The sequence below is a fragment of the Photinus pyralis genome, unplaced genomic scaffold (assembly GCF_008802855.1).
Source record: "Photinus pyralis isolate 1611_PpyrPB1 unplaced genomic scaffold, Ppyr1.3 Ppyr1.4_LG4, whole genome shotgun sequence".
Classification (NCBI taxonomy): Eukaryota; Metazoa; Arthropoda; class Insecta; order Coleoptera; family Lampyridae; genus Photinus; species Photinus pyralis.
This window is the reverse complement of record NW_022170511.1, coordinates 16,501,574-16,520,988: the sequence shown is the minus strand read 5'-3', so window position 1 is coordinate 16,520,988 and position 19,415 is coordinate 16,501,574. Positions and strand designations below refer to the sequence as shown.

General features: G+C 35.3%; 1 protein-coding gene across 1 annotated transcript in view; it reads right to left on the bottom strand.

The window, feature by feature from the left end:
• Positions 1-19,415, bottom strand: part of LOC116167571 (transducin-like enhancer protein 4) — a 91,102-nt gene extending 71,687 nt beyond the window's left edge. Inside the window, exon 1 of the mRNA XM_031482961.1 lies at positions 19,080-19,415. Coding sequence (XP_031338821.1) covers positions 19,080-19,142 — 63 coding nt within the window. The 5' untranslated portion in view covers positions 19,143-19,415. The remainder of the gene's footprint in view (positions 1-19,079) is intronic.

Sequence of the window (19,415 nt, the reverse complement as noted above, 5' to 3'; positions counted from 1 at the left end):
TAACTAAAGAGGCCGGTTAAGGTGATGGATCTTAAAATACTTGTCCTTTTCGAAAAGTAATACTCCTAAGATAATTGATAGTACTTTGGACACATCTTTTAAGTATTTACACATAGATAACTATTTTCAGTGACAGTTGCGGTACAAAACAGCTCGTTATCTGTATAATGCTTTAAGTACAAAAGGACACAGATCAAAATAATACCTTCTTAAAAGATCTCAGAATTGAACGTGACAAAAATACAAATTTTATCTACTTGCAATCGGACGATTACGCTTTATCAACATTATGTTAACGTACTTATGTTGTATGGTTGAATAAAATTGATAAAACGCAATAATGGAAATTTCTCACTGCATCATGAATATTCCCCGAGATATTCCCCTAGTTTTGCTGACCTTTTTTAGTCGTTCGAGTGTTCCACTTCGAACATCAGTGCCAATTAAACACACTTCAAATGTGCTATCGAAATTTGTTGAATGGGCTTTAAGATGATCAAACTACTTAAACTGGTATCACTGGTGCCCTATGCGATCGTTATATATATGAAATCGGCACAATTTCAAGTAAGAAACCTCTCTACAAAAAGTATATCCTGGTCTGAGTGAAATTTGTGCTTTCGACGTGCAAACCTACCTACATTATATCATGGAAATGCGCATCTTTGAAATAAATTAATGTAAGCGCAAATTATACCACAATAATTGCAAGGAAGCACACTTAGTCATACAAGAAAATTGCGAAATTAAGAATGATGCGTTACTATTATAGAATTTTACATTTGTCATTTTATCAACTTCTATTTAGTTATTTCGCTTCCTACACAACTCATACACTAGTACAGTTAATTACTGCACTAAAAAATACAACATCCAAGATTTATATTATCGACTCTACATTGTGCTTTCATGACATATGTCAGAAGTACAAAATATGTTATGTGCAAAAAAGTTGCACAACTAATACTGCTTCAATTTAATGATCATAAATATGAACACTTCTGTTTGCCTTTCTATGTAGTGAAGGGAAGTGCAATTAGATTTGTTACAACTACAGGTTTACATTACAACACTTCTATTGTAATTCAATTTATTTTAAATTAAACTGGATTAAGACAAGGTGTCATTAAGCAACCGCCTAATTAAAATAAAGTAAACAAGTTGGCAGTTAAATTGATATTCTGATTCAATCATTATCGGACCGCTTATTCATCGCATGAGCTTAGAATTGAACTACGGACTACGGGTTGTGGTTTTGTGGTCTTGGCCAGCGGTTGGTGGTTACAACTTAACCGGAACCCTTATCCTAGAAGGCCAAAGGTATTTTACACACCGCACGTATTCGCTCAGGCATTTCAGAATTTCAAAATGTAATTTAAGTAAACCGCAAATAACTACATATACCCGTAAAGCATCTATATATCGCATACTCAATCTAAATAATTAACATTATCATGTTTTGTTAACTTATCAAATTTGTTTTGTAAATAGCGACAATACCCAATTTGACACCAATTATTTTCTTTTATTTACATTATCTCGACCGCGGCGTTTCCGCGCATATCGTGTTTCCGCTATTTTAACTCATCTACCAAACAAAAATAACCAAGAAAAGATGTTAGAACCGATTAATGTTTACAATTACTTACTGGCAATTAACCAAAACGTTTTAATGCTCCGTGCGAAATTCTAAAAAATGAGTCACGGTTGGACACCAGCGGTAAACTTATTTTTCTCTCTACAACACATTGTAGATATAATGGTTTAGGTAGCTAATTATGTAAATTATAAAAATTTCCGAATATTTATTATCCTTTCTGCTGTGCTGTGGGATTTCGGTAATTATCTTCATAATCTAAAATTCATACGAAGATTTAATTAGCCGATCATAAATAAATCGGGCATTATTATCATTGGCGGCAAAGTCAACGATCAAAAGTAACGTTTAGCAATTTCTTTATTACCTACGCGATGAAATTTTCCCAAGACGCATTAAATTTGGAAATATTTATGTAACGCAATTCTTTGATGTTATAATCAATTAAATGTATAAAGATAAAAGAGGAAGCTCTCAGCAAACATTTTCACTTTGGTCAATCTGTTTATCATTTCTTACAGTATCAATATGTGTTTTCATCAACTCAATCCCGATCTTCAGACAGTTTGGTTACTGTAGCAAGTTGGCAATGAGACAGACAACCTCTGAAATAAAATGCGATTAAGAATCAAGTTCTGTTTCCCTAATTCTCGTACTTACTGACGTCTTCGCGATACTGTTAGAAGCATTTTATATTGGACTTTCAATAATTTATTGTAATAAAATCCCAGTCACTTTTAAGTAATCCCAATACTTTTTTTTTAATTTTAGTTTTTGTTGCTTTTAGTAATTTGTTGGCAATTGCCCTAATTTTTGTGGAAAGTTCAGATTGCTTATCACTTTTTGTGTGAATGCATTATTATTTATGCAATCCTTCTGGCCTGGTCAAGCCATCTTTAGTGCAATTTATTAAGAATTAAAGATTATATTTTTTGGTGGTTGTTCTAGATTATTTTTATTTACTTCGACAGAGCAAGAGTCGTCAATGCGTCTTCACGACGTTCTAAAGCCGCCGAGAGCCAGAAACAGACCATACAAATATCTGAAAATTTTCAGAGATGTAAATAACAGGGTTAGTACGACAATAAAACACACTCCATCGCAAAGGTCATGTCGTTTAAATATCTGGTAGCAGTAATGGCGACACGTGAAAGAGAGACCGCGATTGGAGCTCTAAAAAACTTTTGAGCGCCCAAAGTCGACCACCTCACACAGACGCGCGCCTTGCAAATGGTGGTTTAATTCGCCCCTGAAGAAAAAAAAAACAAAATTATGTCACTCGCGTTTACAAGATCTTTCCAACGACACCAATTTGAAGACAATCGCTCCAAACCGTAGAAGTTAGGAAAAAACTGAAAAATCACCACGTTAGTATAAGACACTCGGAGATGGCGCCCAGATGTCGCAGACCCCACATCATGTAGCCCTGTCCCTAAAGTTAATTACACGGTCTCGTTATGTACACTACTAGTCTTTCTACAAGTGTTCTTCTACGGGCCCGCATTTCCTGTCAGCCAGTCAGAAAAAAGTTTATCAATTTTGGTTATTCTTTATTCACTTGTTTCCAATGATCATGTAAATCCTATCACCAGCACCTCAATTGTTCGTCTTCTACAAGTTACCTTGTATTGGCAGAATTCCTCCCCTAACGTCGATTTAGTCGTAGAATATAAGCGACGATGACCATTGACCAGGTCAAAAGATGGTCATTTAATTAATGTTCTTAATGACCCTATTCAGTTCCCCACGTGTAGACTACACAACGCCTCTCGTAAAGTAACGTTATCCTTTTTTTCATCAAACTTAAATCGAGCTTAAAACCGTCAATGTATGTACTTTCAAATTTATTTTTTTATACTAAAACCCATTAAAAACTTAGGTGTTGGGGATATTACGTTATCTTATGCTCAGAAAGTATATAGGGTAGGAGTCCCACTTAAAATTAATTGTCTAACCTACCAACGGGCTACTTACGTTCATATCTCAACGCATCTTTGGAAAACAAACTAATCGATTTAATACTGGCCGCTTTATAAGGAAATTGATGGAATTTGTAGAATTTTTTATTAAAATCCTCAAGTCACAAATTAAACATTTCAGAATAATGACTCCAAAATTCTTGAATGGGTGATTTAAATTTATTTAATTTCGAGGGGCCATAAACGTAATAAAAATTTTTATCACCTCTCCCCCTGGATTAAGCCGCATACCCATAAAATTCCTATAAAGATAAAAACACCAACAGTCGTTAAATTCTCGATTAAACAAACTCGCCAAATTAACGAACAAGTTTTTATGACCTTTTAGATCGTTTAGAACATTTACCAGTTAGTGGTTTTCAATCACATTACATAAAAATTCCGAAGCTGTTTAACATATTAAGATAAGCACGTTTTTTTTAATCAAGCCACCGAGTTCTAAACGGGTTTTGTAAGTTAGTGGACATTGCAGCACACTGCGATACAAGAATATATCTTTGTATCATTATAAATTATCGGCCACATTATCTTGTGATACACGTCAACTTCTTTAACCTAACATTGTTGTAAACAGTGACTTAAAAAAAGGCCCACGGACTGCTAATGCCACTGAACTCGAAGAGGAACGGTTACATATTTCCAAAGTTTTGCTTCTTGAATTAAGTTACAATTTCTTAGTTTTTTACTCAGGTAATGCCGATCTTGCTGTAATAATTATTTCCTGCCGAATGAGTTGTACTTGTATTTATCAGTTTAACGCGTCTGTAATTTAAAACGTGGATAACAAGCGACTGGCAAGTGCATTGTTAAGTGCACTTCATCACGCTTCAGCAAGTTTTATTTTTAAGGCGCTCATCCATAAATATGTCGAGGGATGCGTTTTTAATCGTTTATATATAAGAAGTATATCTTTGCTGAGATCAAGATTCATAATAATCTCTTACTGAAAAAAAAGGAATTCAGAGCAGACTCCAGCAATTGCAATTTCTTCTGATTACAAGGAACGAAACAGAAGATATGCACCATGCAGACAAGACACCAGACACCTGTTAATTTCAATGGCATTGAACATAACTACGTACCCTATACGTACCTATTTTTGCAACCCCTGAACTTTTCGCTATTAAGAAAAATTACCTCCTATCCGTTTAGTTTCTCTATTTTAAGAGTCTTCTTTACCTAAGCGCAACTTTTTTACATTATAGTGTGTAGATGATTATAGCTGCAAGAGATAAGATGATATTCTTGCTTTGTCAACTCCTGTCTTGGTCGGTTGGTCCTTAGTTAGTTCCCACCGACACTGTGCAGCGGCGCCACTTGTTACACTCAAATTGTTGATTTAACGCCCGCCAAGATACAGACTTTATTTACAAAAATTATGATTTCATTTTTTGGGGTCATGTTTAGAAGTAACTTATCTAAAAAACTGTCGGTTTACTTTTTCCATAAATCATCTTGATCGAGAGTAAAAAAATAAAACAGATTAGCGCAATAATCGGTGCGAAACATCTAATCTTTAAACACTCGGCATTAAGTTACTATAAACTTAAAAAAAAAATAGTCCGAACATTTTGTAGATAAAGGTCTAAATTTATAAAAAAGTTCTTAAAAAAAATTGTTTTTGGAAAAACAAATATTGTTTTTATGGCGGGCGCTCTTATGGAAATTTACATTGGATGCAGTGGGTACAGAAGACTCTTAAGGGGGAATGCAAAAAATGGATAACATCAGAAATTGAAATACTAAAATCAGGCACGCTAAACTAAAATAAATAGTTTGGGTTAAAAAACAGCCCCAGATCAGTACATGAGACATTAACACGCGGGTGACTTCATTTGTTGAAAATAATAAGCTTACAAACAATAATGGCGATAATAACTGACCACAGAATCATTACTCGCTAATTTATGGAGTTAACTTCTCTACATTCTTGCCAAACATTTCAAATACGAAAATAAAGTTTGTGTTTGTTTGACGTACATTGCGTGGGGGTGCCGCCCATCATACCCAAGTACAGACAGAATAGGCTAAATTGTTTTAATTAAGAAATAACACCCATGCATGTTATTTATGGTGACAATAATGGGGGACTAACCGAAGTTTGTAGTGACATCTTTAACGTGACAATCACCTTGTTACCAGAGTTTGAATTTTGAAGCTGCTTGACGTTTTGTTTCTCATTTTTTAATATTAGTAGAGCTGAACGATTTATTTGTAACTAATGCCAAATTAAAAACGTTCATTTAAGCGTTGATCTCGGCGTTGATATTGGAACTGCAAGATGGTCGATAAAGACCAAAACATATACATTTATTTCTTATTTCCTCCGAGATTGCCTCGTTTATTGCACATCAATCAGAAGCTGTCCTTACAAAAGTACAATATTTTCCAGGATGCATCACCTCCCCCCTTGCTTTCTTGAGTTGCATCACCTCCCCCCCTTGCTTTCTTGAGTTTTTACTTTGCAAACTAAGCGGTATATTCTACCATTATGGCAAAATTACACACACAGTAACATGAATTACATAACGAATCGACCATTAGTTTCTAAAATGAAAACAAAATCAACAATCAACAAAATGTAGTTTATGTGTATAAGGTCACTCTAATAATTATGACTGTTCAGGCTGCCAACGAAAAATTGGTTGAACATGAAATTTGGATCGGCCTTTTTTTTAAAGAAACATTTGATGAATTTCAACCTGAAAAGAAAGTTCTTTTTGAAAGGGTTTTTACCTCCATAATATTTAGATAGCAATTTCTATTTCACTGTAATAATAATCTAAATTTTTATTATTAAATAAATATCGAGGTAAATAAACATACACCGTTTATTTTGTTATTTACCTAATCCTCCCATTCCAAATGTTTTTTTTTTGTATTTTTCAAATAAAAGAATACATCTTTTTCCTATTAATCATTTAGTATTTTTGTTAAAATGTCTTTAACAAATTTCATAAAAAATACAGCTCTTTTGAGGATTAGTTGAAACTCACGTTGAATTTCTTGGGGAAATTAAAACGTAGTAAATAAAACACCTTTAAGTAATTAAGCAACGATCAAAACTGCTTTTTCCATCCAAATTGATGCGTAAATCACCATACAGTGTTCCAGATCGAATGGGATAGTTATACAGGGTGTTTTTTTGGGAGCTTTAGTTAAACGTTTCTGGGAAAGTAAAATAAGTAGGTTTTTAAAAATTTGTATTTAGGAGTTACTGTTACTGTTACTTGTTTTAGTGTACTTAAAAAAAGTTAAGTTGCGTACAACCGCACCTAAGGAAATCCAAATTTAAGAAACTTCAAATACTAAAAACTCAGTTTTTTTTAATGGAATGACCATGTTCACACTATTGCATGAGATAGAGAGAGGCCTGCCTGTCATCCTTTCCGCAAAATTCGTTAAGTAGGTGACCATTTAGACAGACAGCTGGTAGTCAAAATGAATGATAATGAAAAATATGTGTCAACAAAAAATCATCAAATTTCTCGTGAAATTCAGTTCTTGGTCATCCAGCTAAGGGGTTTACAGTGTTCCTAACGAAGTCACAAACAACGATTTTGTCACATTCTGGTTATACTTAGGAGCAAGGAGTTGTTAGCTATTTCGTATAGTCCAGATCTTGAAAACCTCCTGAGGGGTTGCAATAGATCATATAATATCGTAAAGGGCAGGTTTTCCACCTGACAATATAAGTTAAAAACCTCGTTAAAAACCGAGTTAAAAACCGAAGCAAATATCATCAAACTAAAGATCTACCCATTTCTCCACCCCCTGAGTTTCCGGTATGGACGATAGTCCAGTCAATGAAGCAGGTCTAGCATGTGTGAGCATGGAGCAGCGTTTTTTGAGAAACTTGTTCAGAGTGCTTTGGTAGTAAACATACATTACATCCTGTTGCCTTGGTGGCGCGCAGCGTGAAAGCCGGCCTGTGTGGCGCAGTTCAGTTAAAGCTGAACTGTGGTGCTAGGGTCCCTGGTTCGAATCCGGGTTCGGGCATGGATATTTGTAAATGCATAGTGGGTCGGGTTGGTAGAGCAGCCTTGGCTGAAACCCCGCCCACTCAAAAATAAAGGCAAAATAAATAAATAATAAAGGAGTAGGGCGGGGAGGTACAATTTTTGAGTTGTCCGCCTGTATATTGACAACGGTTCATCATAGGGGAAAATGTTCTTATATTAAATGAAAGTTGATTAAATTCTCTACAACTTTTATTCTTACCACTCGAATTACCGACCGTTTTTACTACACGCTCTAAAAAAGTCCATTTTTTCGTTTTTCATCAAACATCCTTTTATAAGAGGTACTTTGTTATTTAGTAAAGCATTGACTTTCGGCATCCACAATTGGCACTTACACAATTCTTGGTGCAGCGGCAAAATATTGTTTTCAGTAAAACCTTCTGTAGTAATTGGAAAATGGGTGCCTCCTTCCGGTTTCCATTTCTACTTTTGTGGATGGAGCTCATTCCCAAGCCACTCGCGCACTTGGTGGTATGTACACCGGCGATGCTGCGCCTTATGTTGGTGGAAGGAAGCTGCTGTGAGGCTTCATGTTTGCCACTGACCTCGTAAAGACGCTTAACCAAAAGCGATTCGAGCGCCTAATTGTAAAGTAGCCGCTGGTGGTGAATTTGCTCAGGTGTCATTGTTGATAATAACCTCTCCATATCCTGAACATACATACTGACAGGACTTGGTGTAGAGGAAGCGTCCTGTAGGTCATTTCTCTTTAATATGTTCCAATTTCTCTCCATTGCTGTATCATGGCGGCTAACCTGCAACTACTTGTACGGTCCACAGAATAACTTAATGCATTTCTTGTGTTCGTCAATTTAAAATAGAAGTAACAATCACTCTACTATATTCTCTTCTTCTTTAAGTGAGCTTTCGATTTTGGTAAAGAAAATTGTGCCTTCAACCTCCCCCCCCCCCCCCCTCGGCGGCATCGAAATCGCTCGGGACTTTGTCACTCATGAGCGAGATCATGAGGAAACCGAAAAAATTGGAAGTACACGAATTATTTCCATATCAGAAACAGAAACAAGTCTCTGATCAGAAAAAGCTTCGTCGAAACATTCCAAAATACAATTTGAGAACCATACAGAAAAGTAAGCCATTCTGCTGTAAATTAAAAAACTTCGTAGAAAATAGTTATTTGTGTATTCATTCCCGAAAAAATTGGAAGTACACGAATTATTTCCATATCAGAAACAGAAACAAGTCTCTGATCAGAAAAAGCTTCGTCGAAACATTCCAAAATACAATTTGAGAACCATACAGAAAAGTAAGCCATTCTGCTGTAAATTAAAAAACTTCGTAGAATAGTTATTTGTTTCATTAGTACAAAAAATGTCAGTTTTCGGGACGAGGAAGATAGTTGCTGGACGACGCGCTAGCGGAGTCCAGCAACCTTCCGAGTCCCGAAAACGCATTTTTTGTACGAATAAAACATAAAATTTTTTCTCCAACCCCCTTTACTTCAAATTATATTCCAATTTAGATTCAGTTACAGTTTCACTACTATAGTATAAGAACTTCTGCTTTCTTGTCCTCACGTGTCATGCCACTCTAGTTTTTAGGTTAACTTATAACCTATTCGTTTTTACCTCTTACTTCTCACCTCTCGCGACTTTGTAGGGAGCAAATCTTGAGGTAGCATGTTCTGCCGTTTCTATAATCTCTGACGGAGTGCAATCCATGTCGCTATCAGTTTCAGTCATTTTATTGTATACACAATTAATATTGTTATATTTTGTATTGAAATAAAAAACTTACCGTACAGTTTTTTAATTAAAATTAATTGCAATTAACTTTTTCAAATTTTGAATTCAAAATGACAGATAATAGTGCAATGGGTCTGAAGTAGATGGCGTTACGCGCGACGGCGGGTTGTCTACGTATTAAAATTACGTTCACGGAATATGTAAATTACGTTACACATGGTTTAAATAAAAATAGCGAGCGTAAATCATTTTCAATACATGTACATACGTATAGGTAACAGCATTATTTGCATTGAATATGCAAAAATATTTGATTTGTATGTATAGAAATATCTTACAACCTGCAATGTAAAACGATCTCAATGTGACATATCTCCGTGATTGTAATTTTTTAATTGGCCAACTTTCAAGGTCAATTTCTTTTTGGTACTAGGACCAAAAGTATCCACTTTTTGTACAGTTGCCATGGTGAAAGCGATTAATCCGCAAAACGTCAATTTTAGGTACCGAACACTGTCACAAAATAGCGTCTTATTCAGGTGGTTGGAGAAAAAATAGTTATTTGTGTACCAAGGCCGTAAAAGTGATCTTTTTTGGCCGAAGCTGCTGTCTGTGGCCGAGGCGGTAGCCGAGGCCGCAATTCAGATGAGGCCAAACAAATCACTTTTGGCCAAGGTGCACACAACATTTTTTAGGGGATCATAAAAAAAGAATTCAAAAATTTGCTCATAAACATATTTTTTCTGAAAATCATAGTTATCTTAGACAATTAAAAACAAAGCATTTCCTGTCATATGTAATTATAATTAGCATCTTTGCGTGTGTTTTGTGCGTATCAAAATGGGTGATAGCGACAGTTCAGATACCCCAAATGAAATTTTGGAAGCTGCGTTTGAGAGTAAAAGTACAATCGCAACTTCCTCGGTTGCACAAGATTTTAATAATGTCAAATGCAATAGGTCCTTCGTAACTCTGGCTTCCAAGACCTTATAGTTAACGTACAATTATTAGAAACCTGATTACCTACTTTGATGGTAGGTATAGGTAGCTACTTGTGTTCTCGGTTAATTGCTGGTGATTTTTCGTATAATAATGTAAGCAACAACATCTTCCTCATGTTTTGGTTCTACACTTCAAAAAGGTCTCTGCAAGCAGCAAAGATTGAAACGTCAAACTATAATTTTAAATGTGAACATTGTGATTGCGCAAAATAGTGTGAAACATTCGTACAAGTCTGAAAATGAAAAAACGCACGTGGATGGACCAATCCTTGATGGGGACAGACCAGATAGACGCTTTCTATCAAACAGATTACAGTTTCAAATAAGTACAGTTTGACAGAAGCGTACAATAAAGTGAAACTTTATGGCCGCAAAAGCGACCACAAAATCAACGTTTTTGTGATGCTCTAAAAAACTTGTTCTGTGCACTTCCATCCCATCCACCCAACCAAAAAGTGATAACTATATAATATACATTATTATAGTAAGATTTCTGTTCAGCAACAGATTGGAGATTGAATAACATTGTAGCTAAAAAAATACACCCAAATGAAGAATTGAAAATTTCAAACAATCTACAACTATAAATCTCATATTCCCAAATTAGTAAAGAAAAACCAAGCGAAGCATGAAACCTCGCATGAAACTTATTTGGCCCACCCAAGATGAGCACATAAAAATTCAATAAAAATATTTTTAAAAAGTACCTGCTCGTTTTATTAGGTAGATATTTGCTAGTGAATTGACTAATTTGGTTTGCAGATGTTCGAGTTAACGATTTAAAGACGTTAAAAAATCAATATAAAGAATTAATAATGTTTTAAGCAAGTTAACACACGTAGTCTGTAACTGTTCTCATTAATAGAAAGGTAATTACCTCGGAATCATGCATTATTCATTTAACATCTGTTCTCGTTCCGGGAATTAAGTACGCTCTATCATTACCCACTTTTATAGCGTTATTTATAATTACATTGACGAGGTCGTCGATACGTGTAACTTATTAACATCAAAAAACCCTCATAAATTGTTGCGCGATCCCATTTCCTGTAATTACGTTCCCTTTTCATTGACTAATCGATGTTTTTGGAGTGATCTCTTCAAAGTAAAGATCGCATTGTTCTCTAATGTAATTGAAGAGCGAAAAGCAAATTCATCCTTAGCAAATGTCATAATTGCAATGTTATACTGGAAACGTGGAATATTCAAAATGACAATTCAAGCATGAAATACGTGACGCTGATGCAGTACTTTAAAGTTGCTTGAAGCTCATCTAAAGATACCACTCGAGAAGTGAAACGTCTGATCATTAATGCAGACGTAACGAATGTCGAGAGTATTTTGAAATGCTTTATTACTTTTATATCTCTCTACTCTTTGATGAACTCATAATTTGTAGTGGAAAAAAAAGAAAAAAACAAGCACGATTACGACATATAAAAATCAATGCCTAAATAAACAAAGATAAAAGGCTTGTCAATATTTGTACTTTAGCCCATACTCATCTCCGTCTGTTAAGTTTCAGTAAATGCAAACACTGTAAACAATATAAGTCAATATATTAACTTGGAAGTAGGTAGACACTCCATATCGTTTTCTTCTTTCCTGCGACCAAAAAATCAAACGCTAAGTTGACGCGAGAGATTTTAATCAACACGAGTGCATCACCATCCGAAATCTCTAAGATTATTACCATTAATAATCAAGAAAATGTCACGAAATACGCCCAATTATAACGGTACAGAGCTCTCCTCCAAATAAGAGACACGCTAAAGCAGTTAACGTGCCCATAATGCAATTAATACGTGTTGTTTCTGATGAGTCATCGACCTAGTAGTGCCAACTTATTAGAATGCTAAAATTATCACCGTCGTCGCCGTCAACCATTCTCGACCGACATCTGAGAATAAATTTGCAATAAACATGTAGCTCGCACGCGAGACATGAATTTAGTTAAATGTAACAACCTTCCTACATACACGTTGGGTATGGTGGTTTGTGGTTTAACATGTACAATAAACAACAAAAAATCGCCTAAAATGGAAGAAACAAATAATTCGCTTGATTTATTTTATTTTTTTTTTTAATAAACTCAGATTTTTTTACCTGGGTTTCTTTTCGGTAAGCAAGTTAATTGGTATGGCGGGAATTATATTCTCAAATAGCATGAAAGCAATAATTTTCAACTAGTTTGATTTTTGACCTGTCTGGAAATACTGCAAGCTACACAATTTGTCAAAATTCACACAGCAATTCAGAATAATATTATGGATAGATTTTGAGGGCCAGGGTGTTATTTATGTATCGCAAAATAAGGTACCGCGTACTGAACTCTGATCAAATAATGTATAACTCGCATATCTATCTCTATCAGAAATTATACCGGGTCAACTAAAAAAGTTACCGGACATAACTTCATTTTATTAAATAGAATACGCTGTGTATTTTAATCTTATAAGATAGCATATTAAATTCTCTTTTCAAAAATATAACACAATCGGGATGTTTTAAAAAAAATATAAATACTTCAAAAAATTCAAAAAGATTTAAAAAATGGTTTTTTAAAAATTAAAAAAATCTTGAATCTTTTTGAACCAATATTGAATTTTTTTAAATTTTTTACTATATTTTTGAAAGAGAAGTTAATATGCTACCTTTTTAGAATAAATTATAAATGATGTTCTACAAAAAAAATAGGTTAGGTCCGATAACATTTTTACCTGACCCAGCATACTTATTTTGAAAACGGTGGATTATTCAACAATCATAAATGTATATTTTGTAACTAAGAAAATATAGGGCCATTCTGAAATCGACAATTTGTGCTTTCCCCCCGGATGTCAGAGTGCAAGTTTTCAAATTTTGATTTTTTAAGTTTGACCGAAAAGAGCACATAACAGCCTATATAACTTTTTGATAGCATCAACATGTTACAAATTAAGTATCGAAAATGGGACATTCTGTACCTAGTACCTCCTTATTCTACCTACAATACAATAGCCAATTTCACGAGCAATTGCGATGTTATTTTGCTTCTAAACAGAAACTTTCCACTTTTTACAACCAAGTTTTGTCTACCATCAAGCCAGCCATCAAGCGTCTTCGATAAAATGGCAAAAACCAATACATTCGACCTGAAAGAACTTCAAGTTGTGTAAGTACCTACTACATTATTTTGTATTCCATAACATACTAAATGAAATAAATTTGTTTAAAAATGTAATACCGATGTGCATACACATACGTAATATTCTAAATAACTGTAGTCTGTAAATACACATGAAATATTTACGTATATACCCAGTGTATTTTTTATAAATAAGGGTATCAATCCTTCAGTGTCCCAGCTGAGGTTCCACCCCTCGTAGATAGGTTTTTTTTAAAAGCATATATGTATCTCTACCTACAGTTTGCATTTGCATGTGTAGTTGTGTAGGTAATTGTAGGGGCAGGGGGGAGCTAAAAACAGGTCATATGTGGTATGCTACTGAAAATGAAAAACGTAAAGGCGAGCGTAAAGGAAGATTTCTACCATCTACAGTTCTTCTCCTCGATCCCTTATCGACATCGATCACAAATTTTCATATTTCGAGAACGTCAGAGGAGCACACTCGCAAAGGGAAAACGGAACGTCTGGATGTAGGTAGGTAGTATTGGTAGGTAGCTCAAGGCTCAAGTGTGAATGAAGAAGTGAAAGAAGCCACATTGAGGCGGATCGGATGTGGCAAAAGAATATAGGAGTTTTACCGATTGCGGAAATTCCGAGCGAAATTCACTTCACTTAACCCCCATTACCGTAACAATGTACCAATTTTTTTACTCGCGGTTCGTCCTTTTTAGCGCATTTTTGCAAAAATTTTTTTTGTAAAAAGTAGCTTTTAATCTCACTTTGGCTGGCTGGCTGGCTGGCTGGCTGGCAGTAAATGCGCGCCCGTAGAAAAACGCTTGTAAAAAGACAAGGAGTGTACATGTAACTATCGGGGCCGTGTAATTAAGAACGTTAGGGATGGGGCTACAAGATTTGGAGTCGACGACATCTGGACGCCATCCCCGAGCGTATTATACTAACCTGGAGATTTTTCAGTTTTTATCTATCTTCTTCTACAGTTTTTCTCCGATTGTTTTCAAATTGGTGTCGTCGGGAAGATCTTGTCAACGCGCACAACTCCTGCGTGGCGGAATTTTGTTTTTTTTTTCCTAGGGGCGAAATAAACCACCTTTTGCGCGGCGCGCTTCGAGGGGTAGTCGACTTTGGGCGCCCAAAAGTTTCTTACAGCGCGAATCGCGGTCTCTCTTTCTCGTGTCACTAATAGAAGGTCGAGCTATGTGAAGTACCCAAAAGTTGAATACGATTTTATGCCGGGATTTTAGCGAAATCTACCAAAATGGGAATTACGAATGAACGGGACGTCGGAACTGTGTATCGACAAAGGGAATGTGGTAACCCCCGACGAGATCTTACTGATGGTGGAGTCAAAACTTCAAACGCGAATTGCGAGTGCACGGTAAGTGAGAAAATGGTACCGACAAAGTGAACGTGGTAGCTTTCGGCAAGATCTTATTGATGGTGGAGTCAATATTGGCTAATAAAACACTGATCTGCCACACAAAAATGCGCTGAAGTCCCTTCGATCTCACACGAGGACTTTGATAATTTTTTTTATACTGACGTGAGGGTATTGTGCTTATTTGTACTTTTAATACCCCACAGTCTGGGCCTTCTTGATTTTGGAGATACATATTTGCAAAAAACAAATTGCGAGTGTAAGTATATACCGGGTGATTCATTAGAACTGATGACAGTTTGAATGTCCCGCAAAATAAAAAATTTTAAAGGTTGGTAATAATAGATTATCATTTGCCTAATTCCAGTGGTGTATGTAGAATCACTCTCCAAGGAGTAATAATTTATTTTTAATTTACAAATAAGTCGTTATTTAAATTGTTATTAAATCAATCACAATAATTACGTCGATTCTCATAATCAAGAGCGTGCAGTTGCTGTAGAACAGAAACCCGGTACGGGTGTATGTATACGTAGATCTTTATGCAAAATTCGTTGGCATGTTGCATAGACACTCCTGTAATTCGAAAATAAAGTTAGTAGGTATAATATTCATTCTACGTGTACCGCTTATCAGCTTGGGCACTTAACTGACGGATTGATTTTCTGGAACTCGCTTCCATTCTTTGTCTTCGACCACTTCATCGTTTCTTAGTAATGGATTACCTTTTTTTTCTTCTTTGCAAATGCAATTCTTGTTTTCAAATCTATCAACGATTCGTTTCTTATGAATGGCAAATGCTTTATAAGAAATAATAACATCGGGATACTCTTCCTTCCATAAACTGCTCCCAATAGAACTGGAAGATCCTCAAGAAGGGGATTTTTAACCTACAAATGCACATTAGTCTGATTTAACCGTTATTTAATTACTTACTTCATCAAATTCTTGAATTTACAGCGTAGTTTTGGAAAGAACTGTTTGATAATACAGATTGGAAAAGTAAATTAAAAACAACAACAAATTAACGAAATAACGACGGCACTGGTGACTAATAAGAATTAGTAAAATAACTAAAAATATATCATCGCCAATTCTATCCCGTAAAAAACACTAGAATTGTACGCGCGAAATTCAAACTGACATCAGTTCTAATGATTCACCCGGTACCTCGGTATATACTTAGTTCTATTATTGTACTTGTATACTCGCGGTTTGTGCCTTTTTGGTTGATACTTGATACTTGGGCATGTATGCTCAGAAATATTCGAAAATGGGGTTAAATTAACGCTTATACCCAAAAGGGCACAGACTGTGAGCATTAAAGCACAATCGAAGTATTATGTGATACCGTCGTTTCAGTATGAAACAGTTCACTTAACACCCATTTGAATTTTCGAAATTTTTCTAAAACTAAAAAGACGCAAACCGTGAGCATAAATGCACAATAGAGGCACAGTAGATGCACAAAAATTGGCTCATTTTTGAGCTATTTACGATCTTTTATATTAAGATCACCAACAATCAAGATTTATCATATCAAAGACACCGCTTTCTTTGTATATAGATACCTATAGTACGATCTTCAACATTTATTTGATTGACGCTGCTTTCTGAGAAACCCTTGTCTGTAACAGAATCATATCTATACTGTATAAGGTACCAAATCTCCTTTCCCTGTTGCGAAAGATTACGACCAGCTTCAGAAGGGCACCATCAGAAAGATTCCGAATAAACCGATACAACGAAATATCGAAGGATCCTCAGTATTACAATAACTTTTATCGATAATTTATTTTAATGTTACAAAATACATCAAATTCATGTCTTGGCCATTGAGATAATGCTCTTAATCTTGTTTTGATCAAAATCCATGTGGTCGCCAAAAATAGATCAAATTCATGTTTTGATCATTGAGATAATGCTCTTGGTCTTTTTCCCAACGTTCTTGGTGCATAAATAACGATTTTGACATGTTTTGATCAAAATTCATGTGGTCGCCAAAAATAGATCAAATTCATGTTTTGGTCATTGAGATGATGCTCTTAGTCTTTTTCCCAACGATCTTGGTGCATAAATAACGATTTTGACATGTTTTGATCAAAATCCATGTGGTCGCCAGAAATGCATCAAATTTATGTCTTGAGCATTGAGATAATGCCCCTAGTCTTTTTCTCGACGATCTTGGTGCATAAATAACGATTTTGATTATTTTGATCAAAACCCATATGGCAATAATTTAACATTTTTGAATCACACACATGCGGTTATCAAATGTGCACGTGATGTACTCTTGCTGCATCAAGATAATGCGTTTGAAACCTTTTAAAACTCTAAATTCATGTATAAAGTGTAATTTTTGCTACATTTTGCTCTAAAACTTTCGACCTATACCACAGAGAAGAGTTATATTAAAGTATTACACATCTAAGAGTCATAGGGAATAATCTAGCGGAAGTCCCAACCCGATACATGACCTAGGGAATGAAATATGTTGATTTCTATTATATTGAGCCCGTAGTTTTTCCTGTTCCCGATTCACTCGAAGTCCTATAACTTTTGTTCCTATTGAACCAGCTTCCTGAAAATCAATAGCGCCGTCCTTAATGTCCAAAGAACCCGTACACCAAATTTCAACTCAATCGGCCACTTTTAAAAAGAGTTAGAGCGCACACGGACGGACGGACGGACGGACGACAATACAAAACTATAAAGGATCTGAGGATCCTTAATAAATCGAGAAATAAATCTACGAACGTTCATACTGAAAATGAAAATGTACAAAATAACTGAAAAAACGGCGTCACTTTTCGTAGTGCATCTTTGTTTCCCTTTTTGTTATCTAAACTTCTTTTTCGCTTTCTAGCACATTCAAAAGGAGTGTAAATTATAGTAGCAGGACATTTTGTAGATCAATTATACTACTTTCCTGCCAGTAAAAAATACTTAAGATGAACTAGCCTAAGCTGCATTGAATCTTAAAGAAATACGTCAAACGTTTGCGGATTTGTTCAAAATCTTTCTGACGATCTCCTGAAGTTTAAAAAGCAAGTAAAAATAATTACATTGGAAATTAATTATGATTGACGTGAAGAACATACACAAATCGTTTAGGAATTTTTATTTTAAATCTTTTCGCTAATATTTTCCGTTGTCTCGTAAAATTGGCCGTGATTTTTTCATAACCGGCAAGGATACAGGTATAGTGAAGACGAGCTTTGGTTCATTCAATGCGGAGGAAGGTATAGGTACTTATACTTTTATTGTTCGAAGATTTTTCGAAAACGACAGGGGTGCAATGCACATGAATTTTCATCATTTCATTGATCGACATGAATGAAAATTTGATATTGATAGTGATAGTTACGCTTAAGCCATCCATGCGAGTGGTAATACGCCACTGATTCGTACAGAATATAAATGGCCAATTAAATCATTAAATAAAAACAAAATGACTGAATTGCATAAATATACATTGAGGGCAAAAAAATCAGTTCCGCCTGTGATTATAAGCTGCAATACAGAAAGACGTACAGGCGCGCACCGTGCACCCTAATTACCACGGTATAATTACACCGCGCTAATTACCCAAAAAATGTATTGAAATGCGTCAAGTGGTAAACTTAAATAGTCGTCCACCTACTGCATAATAAATTATAAAAGTGTGCCCAAATGCGGAGCAGAATTGTGTAGTAGATTTGTTGAGAGCCCTCGTAGATAAGGTAAAGTCCATAGTAAAGCGATTTGACACCATTTTGTGTGGGGACTCCCAACTGATTGTATTTGACAAAAATGCCAATAAATATAAATAACAAAATTTTATAATTAAACAGGGCGCTTCGCCGGTCCTTTTTTTTATCAACGAAGCAGCACTTTATAATAAGCGTTTTTAATAAAATTGAATTGATCGTTTAATTAAAGTTATAATTTTTAAATTGCCAATTAAAAGCGTCACGCTATTGCAACTCCGCCCACTGTTATTTTTAAATCAGGTAATTAATAATGTAAAAGTAACCGTAATTAAAAGTAAATTGATGTTTGCATACACGTACGTATTATTTTGGGCAGTAAATTCACGTACGTTAGTTTAAAAATAGCTCGAGAAACACGAATTCGTAAAAATTAAATTGGGTTACGGCGCGATTTCCACACAATTTTCGTTTGTGATAACCCAATAAAAGGCTATCGAATGAATTATGGGTTCCATAAAGTTTAATGGGGTAGTTTGATAATTGAAATAGAAAATGTTTAACCGGAAATGTGAAAACTTACCGGATGTCGAGCGGCCGCAACAGCTGCCGCTGCTGCTGCGTTCATTCCTGCACTTGGGTACATCGTACGTCAGAAACCACTCATATTCCCTAGCGATTTTTACACTGCAATCCACACTCACTTATCAAAGAAACGCACTTAGAACTCCTGACGCTTATAACTGTACCTGGCGAGTTTATTAATATAACAAGTGTTTAAGCAATAATCAACTCGGTGGTAATTAATCGGGCGATTAATTAAGAATTTTAAATACAAATACGTTCCAATGTCAATTCCATAAACTGATACAACCTCTCGCTTACACTCTCAACAAACAACTGCCGCTCGATGCTTCCC